The sequence below is a fragment of the Monocercomonoides exilis genome (genome assembly GCF_001643675.1).
Source record: "Monocercomonoides exilis strain PA203 chromosome Unknown scaffold1-2713096, whole genome shotgun sequence".
Lineage (NCBI taxonomy): Eukaryota > Preaxostyla > Oxymonadida > Polymastigidae > Monocercomonoides > Monocercomonoides exilis.
Genome location: NW_027150546.1, coordinates 1594247 through 1615126, shown reverse-complemented (window position 1 = coordinate 1615126; position 20880 = coordinate 1594247). Strand labels below are relative to the sequence as shown.

The 20880-nt window shown below is 32.9% G+C and overlaps 5 protein-coding genes across 5 annotated transcripts; 3 read left to right on the top strand and 2 right to left on the bottom strand.

Moving 5' to 3' along the window:
- The first annotated feature begins 6 nt into the window (after positions 1-6).
- Positions 7-1199, top strand: MONOS_13168 (putative 40S ribosomal protein S8-1). Its single transcript, XM_067865849.1, has 4 exons — positions 7-26; positions 155-361; positions 423-475; positions 563-1199. The coding sequence occupies exons 1-4, from the start codon at positions 23-25 to the stop codon at positions 950-952; spliced, it is 654 nt and encodes a 217-aa protein (XP_067736425.1). The 5' UTR covers positions 7-22; the 3' UTR covers positions 953-1199.
- A 2393-nt stretch (positions 1200-3592) lies between these two features.
- On the bottom strand, positions 3593-4630 carry MONOS_13167 (uncharacterized protein; the record flags this gene model as incomplete). Its single annotated transcript, XM_067865848.1, has 7 exons — positions 3593-3765; positions 3820-3849; positions 3904-3951; positions 4009-4077; positions 4135-4170; positions 4390-4413; positions 4600-4630. The coding sequence occupies 7 exons, from the start codon at positions 4628-4630 to the stop codon at positions 3593-3595; spliced, it is 411 nt and encodes a 136-aa protein (XP_067736424.1).
- Positions 4631-5332: 702 nt separating this feature from the next.
- On the top strand, positions 5333-6972 carry MONOS_13166 (putative calreticulin). Its single transcript, XM_067865847.1, has 3 exons — positions 5333-5417; positions 5539-6083; positions 6146-6972. Exons 1-3 carry the CDS (start codon positions 5348-5350, stop codon positions 6758-6760), a joined length of 1230 nt encoding a protein of 409 aa, XP_067736423.1. The 5' UTR covers positions 5333-5347; the 3' UTR covers positions 6761-6972.
- Positions 6973-7244: 272 nt separating this feature from the next.
- MONOS_13165 (putative transmembrane anterior posterior transformation protein 1) lies at positions 7245-10868 on the top strand. Its single transcript, XM_067865846.1, has one exon. It carries the CDS (start codon positions 7286-7288, stop codon positions 10409-10411), a length of 3126 nt encoding a protein of 1041 aa, XP_067736422.1. The 5' UTR covers positions 7245-7285; the 3' UTR covers positions 10412-10868.
- Positions 10869-19870: 9002 nt separating this feature from the next.
- Positions 19871-20272, bottom strand: MONOS_8360 (uncharacterized protein; the record flags this gene model as incomplete). Its single annotated transcript, XM_067878766.1, has 1 exon — positions 19871-20272. One exon carries the CDS (start codon positions 20270-20272, stop codon positions 19871-19873), a length of 402 nt encoding a protein of 133 aa, XP_067736421.1.
- Between the last annotated feature and the right edge of the window lie 608 nt (positions 20273-20880).

Here is a 20880-nt window from a genome sequence, read left to right as displayed (position 1 = left end):
AACCTTAATTAGGTTAATTTGAATGGGTTTGATGTTTTTTGATTCCTTCTTGAATTTAAATATTTATTAACATTTCATAACAACGTTTCGAATTTTTTCAATTTTTGATATTTTACACTTATTGTATGTTAATAATATTTGAATAATTTGAAAGGAATTACCAGAGACTCAATTCACAAACGCCGTGCAACAAGCGGCAAACAAAAGGAGTGGAGGAAAAAGAGAAAGTATGAAATTGGTCGTCCAGCTGCAATGACCCATCTTGGTGGTGTTCGTGTCCATCCAGTACGTTGCCGTGGAGGAATCATCAAGCACAGAGCTCTTCGCCTTGAAACTGGAAACTTTTCATGGGGTTCTGAAGGTAAATAATTCTTTATATTTGCTTTTGTTAATAAAGTATTTCTTTTTAAAATTAAATTTAGTCACAACACGCAAGTGCAGAATTTTGAATGTTGTTTACAATGCATCGAACAATGTTTGTGATTTTATATATAAATAAATAATGAAATATGTACTCTATTTGTTGAAATTTTTGTTATTAATTTTCATGATTAACTGACAGGAGCTTGTGAGAATGAAAGTTCTCGTCAAAGGATGCATTGTTGAAATCGATGCTTCACCTTTTGCGGCCTGGTATGAGAAACATTATGGCGTCTCAATTGGTAAAAAGAAGATTTCCAAAGCTCAGAAGGACAAAAAAGGAGGAAAAGAGAAAGCAGCCGAAAAGGAAACTGTTAAGAAGATGTCAGACCATCTTCATCGCAAAATGCAATTGCGTAATAAACACAGATCACTCTCTGAAGCCCTTGCTGCACAATTTCAGTCTGGAAGACTTCTTGCACGCATTTCATCACGTCCAGGTCAATGCGGAAGAGCTGATGGATATATCTTGGAAGGTCCAGAACTTGAATTCTATTCAAAGAAAGTCGGAAAGAAGAAGGGAAACAAATAGTTAACTAATTAAATAAAATGGACTTCTTTTTAACATGTATTTACGTTTGGAGACTCTGGTTATCTGAAAAATAAAATGTTAATTAAATTTAGAATTTTTTAAAGGTTATATCTTTTGTTCTTTGAGAACAATTTCTAAAAAAATATGTTCATGGAGCAAATTGATCAATCACATAAAAATAATTGTATGTGTGGATATGAATTTAAAAAATTTTTAAGTGAAATAATTTCTTTAAAAAAATTGATGATGAATGTGAATAGGTCAGTGTTTTTGTTGGAACCAATTTTTTGAAAGAAAAAAAGAACAAAAAATGCAGACTCAATTAGCAAAAATAAACAAAACTTGGGTCAAATAGTCTTCGAATTTTTCTTTTTCCTGAACTTTGATCTGCAAAATTTTCTTCTTCGATATTTTCCAAATCATCATGCAAAATTCTTCGATAAACTCTTTTATTCTTTGATTTTAATGGAAGAGTTTCTTCAATGTTATCTGTTTCTTCTTCGGCATCAAAATATTTCGCTCTTTTTCGAATAAAAATATCTTCTCCCCACTTTTCACAGAAATCTTCGTTTGTGAGCAGTTTTCCGTAAAAATCAAAATGATTTGAATAAGTTGACAAAGGAAATGAAAAGTGCTTGGGCATTTTACGTAAAACTGGCCTGATGATTTGAAAAAAACTCCGCTTGCATCAAAGGCATTCTTTATAACTGATGGAGCGAATGCAGAGTGAAGAGCTTGAGGAAGGATGTCTGACAAAGCCTTTCTGTTGAAAGAAGCAGTTGAAGATTGAGGGACTTCTATTGATGAATTTAAAACTGATTTAAGAATAGCAAAAACACCTCTATCGAGAGGCTGTGAAATATGTGATATGTGAGGAACAAATGTGATAACGTCTTCATTTGATTCGATAAACTTTCCCCAAATAACAGGGTTTGTGCGAGAACTGTGCGAATTAACAAATAGCAAACATCATTCTTTCGTTAATTTTATTCTTTTCTTTCTTTCTAATATTATTTCAAGCAGATCACGCAAAGAGTATCGTTTGAATAGATTAAAGTTCATCAAACAGTTAGTATTGCTCAACACACAAAGCGAGGGAGATAGCAAAGGAGTCAACTCTTTCTGAATATTGGAACTCGACCAAAGAACAATTGTGGGCATAGAAAACCCATCTGAGGCAACACCAGCCACAAGTTTCGCATTTCTCACTCCAGAAGGATCAAGGCAATAGGCTGATGGAGACTCCGAGGATATCGCAACTGGTTTTATGCAATTATCAGATAATCTCAGTGGTGTTTCATCTTCATCATAGATCAACTCACTTCGGTATTTGTGTTTTGAATGCAGATTGTCAAGCGTTTCATCCCAATGTTTCAAAACGTCCTGCCAAGATGCTTCAAGATGATTTTATTCCAAAATTTTTTTGGCTTTTGTAATTTTCATTCGAGTTGATTTCGCAAGAAGGAATAAACCGCAGATTTTGAATTTTTTTTTATTGGTGAAGCATCTTCAATAATCTCTGATTCTTCATCTTCAATCACATTTTCAAACAAAGTTGAATTAAATAAATTGAAAACAAAAACAAATGGTGAAAAAATACGGACTTTCAAGCCTTTATTGGACAAAACAAAAAAATTTTTTTTCTTTTATAACATTATAATCCTACATCAGATTGCAAAATATATTTGATTTTCAAATCTGCAAACAGGTCTCATTGACTTTCCAACAAAATATTTTGTTTCCTCACTTATTTGTCAAAAAATAAACAAATTTTTTTCAAAATTTTTGATCACTAAAAGTTCATCGAAGGTCCATAATTTTTCAAAGAAAATGCATGAAGTCTCATATTTTGTCCCAATTATTCGAAATTGATAAACTAATTATTCAAAGTTAAAAGAATTGAGTATTTTTTTAAAAAAATATTTTGTGAAAAATTATTTTTTTTAGTTTATTTGAGATTTCAATAATAAAAATTTTTGAGCACAAATGAAGCTACTTTGAAAGTCTTACATATAAAATGAGTTTGCATTAATGAGATGTATTTAGAGGAATATTGTCAGAATTATTCCTCTTGCAGTTATTATGAAATCGATCTTGTTCTGTATTTTATGCGATATCTGTATTAAATTGTTTATCAAAATTCAATTTTTCATAAATATTGTTTCTTGATTGTGTAATTAATAATTTTTCAATGTGAGGAGAAATAATTTGTCAATTATCTTATTTCCATAATGATGATTTTTTTCTGAAAAAATCAGAAAATTTTCTATTTATAGAAAAACAATTAAAATCGGGATTCAAATTCTCATTTTTTGTACAAATAATGTAAAAATATAATATTTTTATCACTTTCTGGCACTCAACCAAAAACAAATTTTTCACAAAATGTTATTTAATAAAAAATATTCAATTTAATTAATTTTGAATAATTAGTTTATCAATTTCGTTTAATAAGATGAACAAATTTGAATAGAAACAGTTTTCATATAAACTAAGGTTGTTCTGATCATATAATTGAAAGATGCTTTTGTGGAGCATATTTTTCATTTCGGCGTTTGCCCAAGAATTCGTCGAATTTGAACAAGAGAATGATGATTATAAAATAAATGGAACTGAGTTTGTTCAGGAGCAGATTGCTTTTCAAGATGAGCCTTCCATTGTATTCGAAGATACCATAGATGAAGAAGCAGATGAAATGATAGATGAGGATGATTTTGATGAAAACGGAGGCGATTCTTTTGCGAATAACGAAGTTGATCTCGAAGAAGATGAAGATATTGATGGAGCAAAGAGGCCCAAACCATCCCCAAAGCCTAAGCCAAAGCCTAAGCCATCTCCAAAGCCTAAACCAAAGCCATCACCAAAGCCAAAGCCAAAACCAAAACCATCTCCAAAGCCTAAACCAAAACCAACTCCAAAACCAAAACCAAAACCCACACCAAAGCCAAAGCCTAAACCTTCACCCAAGCCAAAGCCATCTCCAAAACCAAGACCGAAGCCTCAGCCACAACCTCCGAAACCAAAGCCATCTCCAAAACCAACCCCCAAACCAAGACCAAAGCCACAACCTCCGAAACCAAAGCCACAACCACCAAAACCAAAGCCACAACCTCCGAAACCAAAGCCTCAACCACCAAAACCAAAGCCTCAACCACCAAAACCAAAGCCTCAACCACCAAAACCACAACCACCAAAACCACAACCTCCCAAGCCCCAGCCTCCAAAACCAACACCAAGTGATGATTATATTATATATACTGTGAAAGCGGGAGATACATTATCAAAAATTGCAAAACAATATGGAACAACAGTCAAAGCTATTGCTGATTTGAATGGTATCTCTAATCCGAATTTAATATATGTTGGACAAAAATTGAAGATTCCCGGAAATGGCCCAAAGCCTCAACCACCAAAACCTCAGCCACCCAAGCCGCAGCCACCAAAACCACAACCACCACAACCTCAACCTCCAAAGCCACAACCGGAACCAGATGCACCAGTAACAGGAGGGCACTATTTCCCTGGGGATGTTGACTCAATCGTTGGACACAAAACATATGGCAATGGCCAATGTGTTGTTCTTGTTCAGTGGTTCTGCAAAGATATTGGTCTGGTAAAAACATGGAGAGAAGGGCCAAAGATCACACCTACCCAATACCCGAAAAAGGGCTGTGCCATTGCAACTTTCTTCGATGGAAGATATCCTAACTGGAACCACGGAAATCACGGATGCTTCTTCCACAGCATGACGTCCTCTGGCATGGTTGTTGTTGAACAATGGGCAACTTCCGGAACTGTTAGAAAGAGCACACTGAAATTTACTGGCAAAGGCGACACCAGAGATGCAGGAAAGTATTCAGTCGTTGCGTAAATGAATTTTGAGATTATAACTTTTAGATTGGCATAACGCCTTGATGATTAACCAGAGTTATTGTTTAGTTAGCATTAGTAACTTTTTCGTTGTATTTTCTTTTTCTTTTTTAACTTTCTTTTATTTTGTTTTACTGCTTTTAACGAGAGTTATTGAGATTTACTAATTTAATAAGCAGCTAAATAAGATTTTTTTCAACATTTTTCTCCAAAATAAGAGGGGACAATGATATAAACTTTTAATTGAATATCAGAGATTTCCAACAAAACCAGAACAAAAATTATGCACTTGCTGAGATTGAACAATTATTTGTGCGCTTATGAGTAGTATTTAATTATTGAAAACAAAAATTTCAAAAAAAACTTAAATGAGAGAAAATCAATTTTCAAAACATAAAAACAAAAATAACAAATAACAGACATTATTGTTCTTCTTCATTCCTTGTTGCAGATTTATTGACAAAAAAAAGTTTGAAAAATTCGTTTCGCTGATAATCATTTTATGCAACGGATCAATATTCGATCATGTTTTTGGCTTTTTTGGGTTTTCTCATTTCAGTGGAAGCAAAAGTTTATTTTGCTGAACAATTTGATTGTATGTTTATTTCATTTTAGTGCTTATTATATTTATTTGCTTCCTATTTGATGATTTTTAAAAATTGTTTTAAAAACAATATTAATGCAAAAACGGGATTTCTAAATTTGATATTTTATAGACACATGGCCACAAAGATGGAAATATAGTACTGCACATCAAGAGGAAAACAAAGCTGGTAAATTCACATGGGAAAGACCTCCAAAGTACTATCATCTCGAAGCTTCAAAAGGATTGAAGACATCGCAAGATGAAAGATATTATCATATCAGCGCAGACATTGGAGAAACTGTCACAAACTTTCGAAAGAATCTTTTCATTGGATTTACAGTGACACAAACTCAAGATATTAAATGTTCAGGATCATATCTGAAGTTTTTCAATGAGCCATTTGACCAAGAAAACTTTAACGGTGATACTCCATTTGAATTGATGTTTGGGCCTGATACATGTGGATCAATCAACGATCAAGTTCATGCGATTTTCAGACATGAAGGAAGAGAACAGAAATCAAGAGCACGTATCAGATCCAAGGATGACAAAGAGACCCATTTGTATGCAATCAAATTGTACGCAAACGGATCATATGTTTTGCAAACAGATATCAAAAAAGAGAATTGGGGTGAATTTCAGGATCAGTGGGGCAATTGGTACACACCTCGATTTGTATGTTCAATTTTTTTAAAAAAGAAAAATTAATATTCCATTATTTATGATAAACATTCTAGGTTGAGGATCCTGATGCAGAGAAGCCAGAAGAATGGGATGACCGAGAAGAAATACCAGATCCAAAAGATATTAAACCAGCTGATTGGGATCAGCCGAAGTATATTCCAGATCCAAATGCCACAAAGATGAAGGATTGGAATGATACTGTTGATGGAGAATGGTATCGTCCAATTATTCGTAATCCTCTATATAGAGGTGAGTGGATTCAGAAAACAATTGCCAATCCGATGTGGATGGGTCCTTGGCAAAAGCCTCGTGTGCCAAACATGCAACTCACTGAAGAAAAAGAAAGAAGGCAGAGCATTTGGTTCAGATATGTGGCTATTGATATCTGGCAAGTTCAATCAGGAACCATCTTCGATAACATATTTATTGGAGACGATGAAGCAGAGTTTGATGCCTTTTTCAATGCAACGTTTAAGAAGCAGAGAGAAGTAGAAGAGCCTGGATGGGAAGCAGAAGAACTGAGAAGACAGGCTGATAGGAAAGTGAGAGACAAGAAGAAGAGAGACGAGAAACTGCAGAAGCGCTTTGATCTGAAGCATGACGATGAAGAAGATGTCGAAGTGCCACAAGGCGATGAGGATGATGAATTTTATCTTAACGATTTGTAAGAGGAAAAAAAAAAAACCATTGCAATGAATAAAAAAGAAATGAAGAAAAGAAAAAGTTAAAGTGTATTAAATGCATTTCATTTATTTTTGCGTGATTTTTGTCTATATCTCTATTTGATCTACTAATTTTGTTATATACTGCAACAGTTGCGTGCTAAAAGAAATGTTTATTAGACACTTACAATTTCTTTGTTCTTATAAAATCAACAAGAATAAAATCTCATTTATTTATATCCGATTTTGTGATATTAAATTGTATTCGTCATCCATTTGATAAAATTTCAACCTAAGTGGTTCACTGGTTGACATGAGACTGTGAAAAGAGTATATAATTTTTATGTCAATTAATTCTGAAAGAAATATGTTCTTATATCAGAAACGAAACAAGAAATATGAAAAACTTTCAATAAAATATCAATCACATTATTTGTTTTTTATGTTTTGAACCTTTTCGCATTTTGACTCAATTTTCTTTACCCCTAATTTTTTTGTTAAATATCTTTTTTTTTTCTTGTTTCACCAGAAATGGAAACAATCAATGCCCCTAAAACTCCAACATCCTCATCATTTTTGAATCTTGTTGGTCTAACATCACCAAAAATAGAGGCCTTTTCACCGTCTCAGAAAAGCAATTTCTCATATGAATCAGTTTCTTTCGAGACGCACAAAGATAGGAAGTATTCTAATGATAATAAACAAATCAAAAATCATTACGCGCATCCAAATATTTCTCCACAATTATTTCAACAGATTGAATCCATTAAAAGAAAACTAAAAATCGAAACAAATTGGGTTCGATATATTTTTGAGTGCGAAAAAACTATTTGGCTTGGGATGTATGTGTGCCTCGATTCTGTGTTGTTTTATCTTACAACACTTCCTTTTCGCCTGTTCTCTACATTTACTGTATTCATTGTTTCACTTATTGCATTATGCTTTGGTACAGTCAAGGGATTTTGCCACAAACAAAAAACAAATATTTCAAAGTTATGGAATATTGTATTTCATCCCTCAATAAAGGCGGATACCTTACGCTTTGTGTTGTTTATATTTACTTTTTTGCTCATATTCAAAATTGTCGACATTCCATCATTATATCACACTTTGAAGCAACAATCTTCACTAAAAACCCTTTTCCTATATAACATGGGTGACGTTGCAGATAAGATGCTTGGAGTGTTTACTGTCGTTCCTTTGGAACTTACAGAGGAATTAGTGATGATGGATGGCTCACAACTTACTAAATTGAAGAAGTGGATTTACAAACGCAAAAGAAGTCGAATTAAATTGCAAGAAAACACTGAGATAAACAAAGAAGACGCGTCAAATTTAGGCGTTTGCTCTGGAAACAATTCTTCATCGGGCAAAGATGAAAAAAGAATTCTTTCCTCTCATCATATGACAAAGAATAATAACAATGACATTCCTGATGATTTGCAAGTTCAAATAAGTTCTGATAATTCTTTTGCAGCATCCATTGGAAGAGATGAAGAGAAGGAAGAGAAGGAACCCCGAAATTGCTTGGTCGAAGGATCTCATAAGTCACCTCTTTCTTTGTCACATAAATCTCGCTCTCCATCTCCTTCACACGGCAGCAGACGCACAGTATCCAATTCTCCTCACCCAGACAATGAAAAGCAAAATCCCATGAAACTTAGCAGATCTTCTTCGTTTTTGACAAAAAAAGGCTCATTTTTAAAAGCCTTTAATGTTTTTTCATCATCAGCTAGTTCCTCATCCACCTTACCCACCTCCTCCTCATCATTATCTTCTTCTTCTTCTTCATCTTCATTATCTTCATCTGCCTCGTCATCTCAGCTTCCGAATACTTCCTACACACATCGCAAAGACCACCGCACACTTTCATCGGCTTCGTCCACGCTTTCTCTCTTTGGCTTTCCGCGCCTCATCAACACACCTCCCAGCGGCGAAGGCGACGAAGCCGGCAAAAGAGCAGAAGCTGAGACCCCTTCTTCGCTCTCATTCAGCCTTCAGCACTCGCCTTCTCGCTCATCACATAACCATTCGAAAAGGCACCATCGCAAACATTCAAGATCACCTCCACTTGCCACTTCACCTTCGCATTTGCTGCTTCATTCAACTTCTTCTGTTATTTCTCCATCTTATAAAAGCAAACACTTACCTGCACACAATTCTTCTGTTCCACAAATCACATGTTCGAATCTCGAAAAAGGAGAGCACGTCAAATTTGTTGATCAAAACGGGGAGTCTGTTCTTTCACTGCTTCCATTCAGCAGCCAAAAAGAATCCGACTCAAATATTCAGACTGATGATGAAGACAGTCCTCTTTTAGTTTCCCCAGTTCCGCTCCATCCAACGAACAGTGCAACTTTGGATTCTGAAGAAGACTCTTTTGAGCTGCCTTTAGATTTGTCGTCTCGTTCGCATTCACCAACTGCTTCTTTTGTTCAACCTTCTTCTGTGACAACTCATTCAATTTGCTCTGATTCAAGTACAATTTTTCCGCCTGTAATGAATACTGCGAGAATGAGACGCTCTGATGGAAGCGAGAACCAGCAAAAAAATAATCAAAAAATGAATAAAAATAGAAAAGTCCAGTTAGTTCCAGGGAAAGTTGTTGATTCTTCAATCGGAACAGAAGACAAAATGGCAAAGAAAAAAGCGAAAATTAACAAGAAAGAGAAGGCAACTGATGATATTCACATTATCAACTACGCAAAAATTGATAAAGAAACAAAAGATGACTCATTTGTTGACATTCAACAAGAAGAAGCCAGAAGTTTTGAAGCAGACGCAACAGAAGCAACAGACTGGGCAGATAGAGAGGACATTGAAGATATCGAAGAAGAGGATTGCGATCCATCAATCCATACCATTCCGAGCTATGCGCTTCCTCTTTCCTTTTCTCTCACAGCTATCGCTTCAGCTGTCCACTGCTTCGTCCTTCTTCTGCATCTTGTCACTCTCCTTGTTGCTTTCCATTCCAACTCCACTTATCTCTTTGCATTGATCATTTCATCACAGTTCTCAGAATTGAAGTCCAATGTGTTCAAGAAGAATGTGGCATCTTCTGTGCATCAGCTCACATGTGGTGATGCTGTGCAGCGTGTCAACCTGATTGTGCAGATATCTCTCATAATCATCTCCACCATCTCAGAAACTGTTTCCCCAACATCGCAGTCGTTTTCATTCAGCACGTCTTCTGCCCGGCAGCTGCTGTCATCACTCCGCAACATGTCGCTGAAGTCCCTCGCATCACACCTTTCCTTTTTGGGAGAGCAGCTGATGCACTCGTCACTTGTCTTCTATGCGCTGCTATTCTTCTGCGCGGAGTGTGCTGTTGACTGGCTGAAACACTCATTCATTTGTCAGCTGAATTCTATTCCGACCAACACTTACTCAATCATTAGATCTCATTTTGTTCTAAATGAGTGTGTGAGAGGTTCACTCTCATTGACATATGACAATACAAACAGTGTTGCCATACAGATTGGCTTTTCACCTATTCCTGTAGCTTCTCTGGTTGTGGCTTTTCTGTTGCAATATATTCCACACACGTTGGATGGTGTGCTGATTGTGCTTCTCTGCTGGTGCTGCCTGTTTGCAATTAAAGTCATTGGGAGTCTGTGTTTCATTATGTTTATTGTGAAAAAAGTGAAGCCGAATTAACGTCTTATAAAGTTTTAGTGGATTTTGCGTTTGGTTTCCATTTGTTTTGATTTGTTTTATCTTATAATTTTTGAAAATGCCTTTTGTTTTGTTTTTGAATGATATTTTTTTTTGAATGTTTAGAAAATTAAATAAATTATTTGTTCCATTGAAAAGCGTCTTTCTCACTCATACAATATTCGTCCCAAGGTAACATTGACCTTATTAAAAACTCCAAAAATATGTAATCATTGCGTAAGTCTTGTTAATAACTCCTTTCACAACATGAGAGAGTTCGTGAAACCTTGCTTTTTTGATATTTCCAATTTTCTGCTAAAAAAATAAAAAAATAAAAAATAGTTTTCATAAACACATTGTTTGAGGTAATCATGATTAAGCTGTTAGAAAATATACGCAATTACAGATTTTTCCATTTCTGTTTCAACATTTCAAAATAAAAAACAATTTGGACATATCTGACACGATAGCTTCTTTGTTCTTAAAAATTCCCTTCCATGCATATAGCAAGTCATGAACTCCGCAAGACTCTATTTCATTCTTCAATAAAATTTCAATCGTGTTTCCGCATTTTAATTTCCGAGGGAACAACAAATTTATCAATAAATGGAAATATCTAAACAAAAAAAAAGCTGACGTGTTTGAAAGAGAAGGAACAGAACGGATGCACTGTCCAAATCCGCCTTCTCTGCAAATAGCATAACATTCATTAAAGCATGTGCTACGCACCAGGCAGCTTTCCCACAAAGAAAAAAGCAATTCTGACATATTATCAGCCCTGATAATTGGTAGATATCTTAAATAATATGGTTCAATATCCCTAGGATTAATTTTGCCTTCAATATACAAAACGAAAGAAAGAAGCGATTTTTTGCTTGAAAACTGCTTAGCTTGGATTTTCAATAGATTTTGATGAAGAAGAGAGAATTCACAAAAATGCTCCGTTCTTGCAACGGTACTGTCCACAAAGTTAGAGCCTATCGGAAAGTATTTGTCTCTCACTGTGGATGAATTATTAATTGCTGGCGATGCATCAAAAGATGAAGTTGATGTCAATAATTGTGATGATGATCTTGAACAAAACCCAGAAATTCCGACTTCTCGCAGGTTTGTGCCATCTGAATCTGAAGACAACAAAGAAGGTGCCACTTTGCCAGACTGATCAGATCGTTTGGCAAATAAGAAGTCAGGGAGAAGCAGTGGAAAAACTAAAATAAATTTGCGTAATGTTGAGCACAATCGTTCCCATATGGCATCAGTTATCTCGCTTTCCTCTTTTTCAATGAGCTGACTTGTGATTTTACCCAATAAAGCAACAATGTCCATCTGCCTAAAGCACAAATAGCATGAATCCATCTCCTTTTTTGAAAAACAATTGATACTCATTATGCCAATAGCACTAATGATAGATAATAGTGAAAGATGATTGTATATTTTGTGAAGTTTGAGAGCATCCATGACGAGTTTATGGATGTCAAATTTGTTGAAAAATCTAAGTCCATCTATTTGAATTTTTGAAAAATTGAAATTATTACTTTAAAATTATAAAAAGGAAGCTCATTCCAACAAACTTTGTTTCATTGTTTCAATTGTGTACAGTAAAATTTCTCTTTTCCTTATTAAGTCCTCGTCTTGGTCATACGTGCAAAGATAATGTTTAAGACATTTCGCAATGAATCGTTTAATAAGATCATCATCATAAAGGTAGGTTCTTGACAAAAGTGCCAATGAAATGCAACCTTCGAAGCAATAATCAAAATAATTACTTGATTTTTCTTTTCCTTGTGAAAATGGCCTTAACTTAAATTTGAAAAATTTTTTTTCAAAATAGTTGTCAGTTATAAATTTTACAAGTGACGTTTTCATTTTTAAGCAAAGGTTAGAATGCAAAAACTCACAAAATGTCTGTCCGTTCAAAAGCATAAATTGCACGGCAATTACATATAAAAGATGAAAAATATTCTTTTCCATCTCAATGTCAATATCCAAAAATTTTGACAGCGTGTCAAAAAACAACGTATTTAATGTTTTTTCAAGCACGATTTTTGAAGATTCACAAATTGAAACTTGTAAATCGTGCAATATTGATTGAGACTGCAATTTTGATGAAGTTTCACTAAAATTATTTTCAACAACAATATATAAATATTTTTTGCTTTAAAAATGTACATACGAAATGTCCTTCAAACGAATAACACATTGCTTTAAATTACAAGAAGCATTTTGATGTACATCCATTTCTGAAGGTTTTATAAATATATAAGAATCGTTGAAGATTAATTGTTCGTATTGTACATGCTTTGAAATTATTCAGTTAATTCTAATTGATTTGATCAATTTGAATTTTGTAAAATTAATATCAATTGGCTCAATCTCTTTAATTTTTCTATCTTATTTGCGATCAAAAAATAATAATTTTTATGGTAAATTTGATCAAATAGATTTTGCATTTGTTCAATCTTTGGTTTGTTAAAAGTTTTCTTTTTCAATCATTTAAAAATAAAAACGATATTATTTTCTAGCATTTTTTTCTTTTTAACTTTAGCTGATTCGCATGCAATTTTAGAAAAACAAATTATATTTTGTCTTTTTTTATAAAAGTGTAATTTTTCGAAATGTGTTTTGAAGTTGATGGAAATTGATAAAGCTCAACTTGCACTCTTGTGTTAACAATAATCGAGCAACTTCTTTATTTGTTAAAAATTAAATACAAATTTTGACATCACAGTTTGTGCAAAAAATCCCGGACATCGCAAAAAATACTAGACAGGATCGATTTCTCAACAACCGCAAAAAGAAAAATTCTGACAATTTTCCTCAAAATATATCTCATCAAAACAAACTCAATTGATAAACGAGACTCACAAAATAGCTTCATTTGTGCTCAGAAAAAAATATATATCGAAATTTTTGAGAAACTCAAAATTCTGTTTCTCCGAGTTTTTAATAATTAATTTTTCTGAGCACAAATAAAGCTATTTTGTGAGTCTCGTTTATCAATTGAGTTTGTTTTGATGAGATACATTTTGAGGAAAATTGTCAGAATTATTCGTCTTGCAGTTATTTTGGAATCTATCTTGTCCTGTATTTTTTGCGCAAACTGTATTTTCATTATGATAATTATTCAATACGCTCAACACCAAGTGAAAACGAATTTTCGAGATTATTTTCAAAATATTTTGATGAATACAATGGCAATGAATGACATTTTTGATTAAATAGCGTTAAAAAACTTTTCCTTTCATTCAATGAGTAAAAAACACAGAACAAAGAAAAAAAAAAAAAAAAAAAAAACCGGAACTTTAAAAAAAAGATCTTTTTTCTTTCATAAAAAACATTAGCTTGTTCAAACTGAATGTTGACTGATGAAACATTTGAAGTTGGAAATTTAAAACTTTTCATATTATTTCGATGTATTTCTTCTCTTTAACTGTTATTCACTTGATAGAATGATAATTCGTAATTCCATATTTGTTGTTGAAATTTTGAAATAAAATTATGCAAATTAAAAGTGAAAGGAAATTATCATACCAAATTTTTAACTGTTTTCGGTTGGTTTATTTGATTTGACTTTCAAACAATATTTTAGCCATTTTACTCATTGTGATCATTCCCTTTTTTGAAATGGAAAAGAAATCAATTTCTTCTGAAGAGCTTCTTCGGATAGCTGCTACAAGAGAATATCGGACAATTCATTCCAGATCTCGAAAAATTTTTGAAATTAAGAAAACATATCCATTGACAGTGAATGTGGCAGTCAATGCAAAAGCAACTACAAGGCAGGCTTGGTACAGAGGCCAAACAGCTGAAAAGGAAAACAGAGATATTAAAAAAGAAGGAATCCCATCTTTCATCAATTCTGAGCAACTGGAATAAATTGAAAATCAGGTTTTGTCTTAATTATCAGAAGGAGTTGTTGTTAAAATGAAGCAGATACAGGAAATGGTTTTCGTATTTTTTATAATATGGGGGAAAATATAGACTTTCAAGCTTTTTATGCACAAAGCAAGAAAAAATTGATTAACAAATAATTTTTTTCAATAACTTTCAGATTTCAAAATAAATTTGATTTTCAAATATGAATACAAACATCATTGATATGACAACATTATGTTTTGTGATCTCACTTGTATTGCATAAAATAAATCCAATTATTTCAAATTCTTTGATCACAAAAAGTTCATCTCAGATGCAAAATTTTTCAATGAAAATGCCTGAAGTCAAATATTTTATCCCATATTATTTCAAATCTTAATTTTCATAGGCAATGAAAATACTGAACACTGAATCAACAAATGAGGAAGAAAACGAAAAATTCCATTCGAATTTATTTAATTATTTGGTTCAAAGAAGCTCCATATAATAAGCGGTCCTGGCGAGACCACTGGAAATTGCACAAATTCGATCACAGAACCCTGAAAGTATGACGAGTTGGTTTGAAGAAGTGAAAAGAATCGTCAAAGATAACAACATCGAAGTTTCCAATATGTGTGATTCTTTTTGAAAAGTTGCAAATGTTTTATTAAACAAATAAATCAAAATTTTCATATAATACTCAAATTTTCGTTGACATACATCAAACTTCACGAATATGGAATCTATTTCTGAATTATGCTATTTCAAACATTCTTAGGAAGATTCGTGAGTGGAAACCGAAATGTGAGCAAAATGTGAATTTTTAAATTTATTTGAAAATTCAACATTTGCGACTTTTCAAAAAGAATTACACATATTTTCTATTTTGACGAATCTTCTGTGAGAATCGGAGAAAGTTCGTCAAAATTAGTAATCTGTTTGAAAGATCAGATCCCTCCTTCTCCTCCAGATCCTCGAAAAACTTCCATCGCAACTTTTTGCATTTGTTTATATTCTGATGGTTCTTGTCTATATCATATTTTTCTTTTGATAAAGAAAAAAATGCCTGAAGAGTTTTCATATTAGAAATATTAAAAAATAAATTATATTCCTGAGCCTTTAGGATGGATTACAACTGAAATTTTCAAAATCATCATGCTTAAAAATTGGATTCCTCTCATTCATCAAAAAATACAATCAACATCTTCGAAAAAGGCTCTTCTTCTTCTTCTTGACAACCATTCTACACATCCATGTCCAGAAGTGATTAGTGATGCTGAAAATAACGGAATCTTCATTAAAATTTTTCCGACAAACATGACTCATCTCCTCCAGCCATGTGATAATGAAATTTTCGCCAGATTGAAAAGAACGTTATACAATAATTACAAAGTGCCAATCGATAATTCATCTTCTTCAAATAGAAAGATTCTTGCTGGGGTGTTACCAGACGCAATCCCTGCAGCGACCACTCCATCGGTAATTAAAACTGCATTTCTCAACACAGGAATCTGGCCACTGGCAGCTTCGCAAGTTCTCACCAAAATAAGTGGATCTCCTTCAAAATCTTCTTCAGGAATTTCTTCTAATGAAGTTAACAATGAATTGATTGGTTCATTTTCCCTAAAACGCAAAGAAAAATCATCAAGAAAGCATTAAATGGATATGAAAATCGTTGAAAAACATAGCATTGATTGAACCACACAAACAGAAGATGATTTATTCAATGACAATGATCACTACACTAATTCTGACAACCGCAATTTAACCAAAAGAATCATCAGAACAAGAAAGAAAAAAAATTGACAACGATTTTATATATGAAGATGACGAAGATTACGAAAAAGATGAATGGAAAAGTGAGCATAAGGAAAGCGCAGAAGATACAACTCAATTTGAAAGCAAAAAATATAAAATACAGCATGATGATAACGAATAGATGGAAATATTAATTAGTTTGTTTTATAATTCTTTTTGTTAAAAATCATATTTACTTTTTTTGCCCAACTTTTGAACATTTGGATGATTATTTTTGAAATTATATTTTTTTGAACAAAAAATTCGATTTGATAATATCGTTTTGAATATTGATAAATGGACACAGAAAAGTGATAAATCCAATAAAGACAATCGTTGTATTCCATTTTCATCAAATATTGGCTTTTGACACAATTGAAATGATTTTTTCATTTCAAAGGTTAATTGATTCTCTCTGACAATGAATTATCTAAATAATCAGCATCCCGAAAAAAGTAATGATTTCAAAAATAATCACCCATATGGCTTAAAATAAATTGTTTGTTTTGTATTGAATGTTTTATGCAATAATTTCTTTTATTCTTATTCACTAAATGCAATAAAGACAAAGGATGTAATAAATTGAACATTAGATAAGAAGTAACTTCTGTTGCGTCTGTGACAACTTTCATTTTTTTTTAAAAAAATATAACATTAACAATTTTTACTATTCCTCTGTGACCTGACAAATAACTTGAAGCCTCGTCTGTCATTAAAAAAAAAAAAAAAAAAAAAAAAAAAAAAAAAAAAAAAAAAAAAAAAAAAAAAAAAAAACCGGGTTTTTAACTTTGTGACGGGTTTTTTACTCATTGAAAAATATATTATTAAATATTTTTTGCGAATTCAAATAACTTTTGGTTAAGCCTCAAATGCCAACATCTGTTATATTCACACAATCAAAAAAGAATAATTCATTCACCTTGCATTTATTTAGCAAATTTCTGTTATTTTTCCAGAAGGAATGCAAAACAGGGAAGCATTCAATGAATTAAGAATTCATCTTTCGAGTTTCAGAAATGTGGATAAAAATATTGCAAATTTGATGAAATTTTAAAATTATTTCTCGTTATTTGATGAAAAACAAAAAAATTTAATCTAATTATTGGATAAATTCAAACTTAAACTTTTATTTAATTAAATTTTATTTGAAAAGTTCCATTAGTTTAATTTTCAAAAAAAAATTTCATATTTCAATCAAATTTCTGTTCTTTTTCATGAAACAATACCTCTGTGACCTGACAAATAACTTGAAGCCTCGTCTGTCATTAAAAAAAAAAAAAAAAAAAAAAAAAAAAAAAAAAAAAAAAAAAAAAAAAAATTTATAATATAAAATAAAATATTGCGAAAACTTCTAAAGACTTTTCAAAGCACTATGGAAAAGATTTGTTGATAGCATCTGTAATATTTTGTCGTTTTTTGTATTTTGTCAGTGACTGTCAGTGACAGTCAATGACAAATTGTGACAAAAATATTCCTCAACCGACATTTCGTGTCAAATAAAATAAATATTGGGAACTTGATCACATTAATAAAAAAATATTATTTAATCAAAATAATAAGAATTATTTCAAGAAGATTTTCAAATTAATTATTATTGTAATTAAGAATTATGAAATCATTATGAATAACCCTTTTTGACTAGTCATAATTATCTTGTCAGTCATTTTGTCATTTTTTCAATTTTCTCTTGTCATGTCACAGAGGTATACATGAAACTTCACAAAAAAAATAATACCAATGCCAAGATTTTATTTTCTTGACAGAAAAATATGGTGAGTGGGAACAGAAATTAGATTGAAAAATGAAATTCTTATTTTATTTGAAAATTCAACTAAAGGAACTTTACAAAAAAATTTAAACATTTTGACGAAATAATGAAATGAAATCCAATTGCACTGTGAAAGGACAAATTTATCTCTTTATTATTCAATTGTTTAGCAATTTACCCTTTTTATCAATCTTGCCAAATGGTGAAGAAGTCATATTAGCTTATCTTAGTAACTCATGTGCCGATAGCACTATTATTCTACGGATTAGCTGAAAAGCTTAAAAGAAAAAGAATTGCAACAAATACGAGACAAAAAATTTATCGAGATTTATCATAAATGTTAATTGTCAAATGGTGAGGGAAAAAACCCGTACAAGGGAAAAAACCTGCACATATGACATTTTCTTTCGAATTAACCAACCAATTTCATATATGGGTGATTTTTTTTGATATCATAAAAAAAGATCAAAAATCGAAAAAATAAAATCTATTGTGGTATTTTTTGATCATCAAGTTAAAAATGATTTTTTGCAAGTATTTAACTTTAATTTCTGTTATAAATATTTGTTTTATTTTCATATGCAAAAACCACACCTTTAAAATGTTTTTCGTTAAAAAGGATTTTTTGATCAAGTTTAATTTAAATAAACAAAAATTAATAAAGTTAACCAATAAAACACATAAAAAAAGAAAAAAAAGATACTTAACCTGTTAAACAAAGCTAATGAAAGGGGAAAAAATATTTAAAGAACTTTAAAAAATGAAACAAATATATAATTTTTCATTTATCCGAAGAAAAAGAAATGTGTTTTCCATTTATCAATCTGAAACCTCATCAAAAAATTTCTATATCTGCTGATCTGCTCAACAGATTCAGCAAACGAAGATTGTGCTATTTTGGAAACTGCAGTTTATAAAAATAATTGACTCAACTCCTTCGCTTCTCTTTTTGTTCTTTATGAAAATACAGTTTTTATTTTTTTCTCGATTCACTTCATCGTTTCCCATCATTTCTACTCGACATATTTCAAAATCTCATTTCGTTAACTGCGTTCTTTTCCAAAGTTCCTGCTCTAGCAGCTCATGTGTCGAAATTATCATTGAATTCGCCTGAGCCATCATTCGTTTTTTGTTTATGCCATTTTTTTCTTTTTTTCATCTTTCTCTTCCTCTTTCTCTTGTTCTCCTTTTCTTTCGTTTTTGCTTCCACTTCCTTTGACTCTCTCTCCATCATCTCTCTCATCTCTCACTATAGCAACAATATCTATCACTAAACAAGCTACTCGCTTTGATGATCAAAATTAATATCCTTCCGCTCTACTTTCAAACCTTCTATCTTCTCTTTCTCTTCCTTAGGCTCTCGGCATCAGCAGCAATTAAACAATGGCATGCACAGCTCTTCCCTCCCTTGAAAGTGAGACTCATTCTGAACGCTTTATCTTTTCCCTTCTGATCCCACTGCTCTCGCCCATGTTCTCTTACAGAATTAAATATATTGAGCTTCATCGGAGCTTTCTGAGAAGCCAATAAGTTCTGTTCAATTTGCTGTTCTGTGAGCGTTACCAATCAGCAAGAATTCAGATTGTGGAATAAGTTGCAGCTTGGGAGAAGAAGAAGAGGAAGGGAATGAAGGAGAAGAAGCAAATGGTTGAGGAATTGATTATTCCCTCTTTCAAATACGAATCTGAAAGAAGAAAATCATTCTTGTTATTGAGGAGTGCGCTCGGTGACTCAGATATGGCAGTTCTTCTCTTCTCATTGGACCATGTTACACTGTGGCTGTTTTGCTCCGCCTTCTACTGATGTGGAGAAGCTGCATGATTTCTTCAGGCTGTGGGTGGAGCATGTAATGGTGGGATCGGAGTAGCATAGAATTAGTACTGAGGCTATCTATGCAATCTGCGGCAAAGATGAGCACAGAAAAGAACGCAGTCGATACAAAGTGGGCGAATGACCTTGCGTTGAGGAGAAGCTGGATATGAACACCAATCTTCTTCTTCTTCTTCATCTCTTTCGTAACACTCTCCTTTTCTTCATTCTCTTCATCCTCCTCCTCCTCCGTATCTTCTCGTATTCTTCTTTTTCCAAACAGCTGCATACAGATTAAGCAAAGTACCATCAGCTCCTATTTTTGCTATGTCAGTTGCCGTTGGCGACGCCAGGACGCCAACAAGATTCGAAACAACGCCCCAGCTCAGCAAACGACGCAGCAGCTCTTCCTTCGTAACTGTTGGCTCGTTGTTGGCTTCTTTATCCTTCTCGTTTCTCTTCTCCTTCGTATCCCCAAATATCACACTTCCATCATATCCCCTCCGTGGCATTCCACCATATCCTCCATCCCGTTTTCCCTCTCCTTCTCCTTCTTCATCCAGCCCTCTTCCTTCAGCAAGCGCCTCGACGATTTCAGACGCGTTGTTCCGCACAATTGCCTGTGGTGAGTACATCAGCTCGACCAGCTCGTTAAACAGCGCCTTGTCATGCGAGCTGGCAAACAGATTGAACGACTTGCTGGTCAGCAAGAGAAGAATAGAAGAAGCCTTGTTGCTGTATTAGGCGCAACACGAGTACAGCAGGAGGTGGATGGGCTGGAGAATGCCTTTGCGCAGGAACACGGAGTGGAACACAGCACAGTTTGTGATGAACTTGTTGGTCACACGAAGAGAAGAAGAGACAAGAGGATACCATCGAAAACTGAATGTGAATATATTTGCGTATTTTTGTATAATGAAACGAACTAGCGAAAAAGTGAGCGTTAAAATGAAGAAGAAAAAGAATTTGATCAAAAAGAAGAAAGAAAGAAAAACTTGTGAACAAAATCTCAATAAATATTTTCTGACAAACCTCATGAATCTGATCAATTGCTTTGCAACAGCATCATTCAGCAAATAATCTTTATTGCTTTGCAAGACAATTGTAAAATCATTGCCATTAGTCCACCATCATCACTATTCATCATTTGAGAGTGAACAAAAAATTTTGATTAAGATAAATATTTGAAAAGTGAAATACAGATTAAAAAAAAATAAATGAAACAATTAATCAAATACATTAT

Bases quoted from the DNA above. Each gene is read 5' to 3' on its own strand.
- MONOS_13165 (XM_067865846.1), top strand. From the start codon at position 7,286: ATGGAAACAATCAATGCCCCTAAAACTCCAACATCCTCATCATTTTTG.
- MONOS_13168 (XM_067865849.1), top strand. The intron at 362-422 runs GTAAATAATTCT...AATTAAATTTAG, and splicing joins CTTTTCATGGGGTTCTGAAG to TCACAACACGCAAGTGCAGA. The intron at 476-562 runs GTTTGTGATTTT...ATTAACTGACAG, and splicing joins TTTACAATGCATCGAACAAT to GAGCTTGTGAGAATGAAAGT.
- MONOS_13166 (XM_067865847.1), top strand. From the start codon at position 5,348: ATGTTTTTGGCTTTTTTGGGTTTTCTCATTTCAGTGGAAGCAAAAGTT. The intron at 5,418-5,538 runs GTATGTTTATTT...GATATTTTATAG, and splicing joins TTTTGCTGAACAATTTGATT to ACACATGGCCACAAAGATGG. The intron at 6,084-6,145 runs GTATGTTCAATT...TAAACATTCTAG, and splicing joins ATTGGTACACACCTCGATTT to GTTGAGGATCCTGATGCAGA.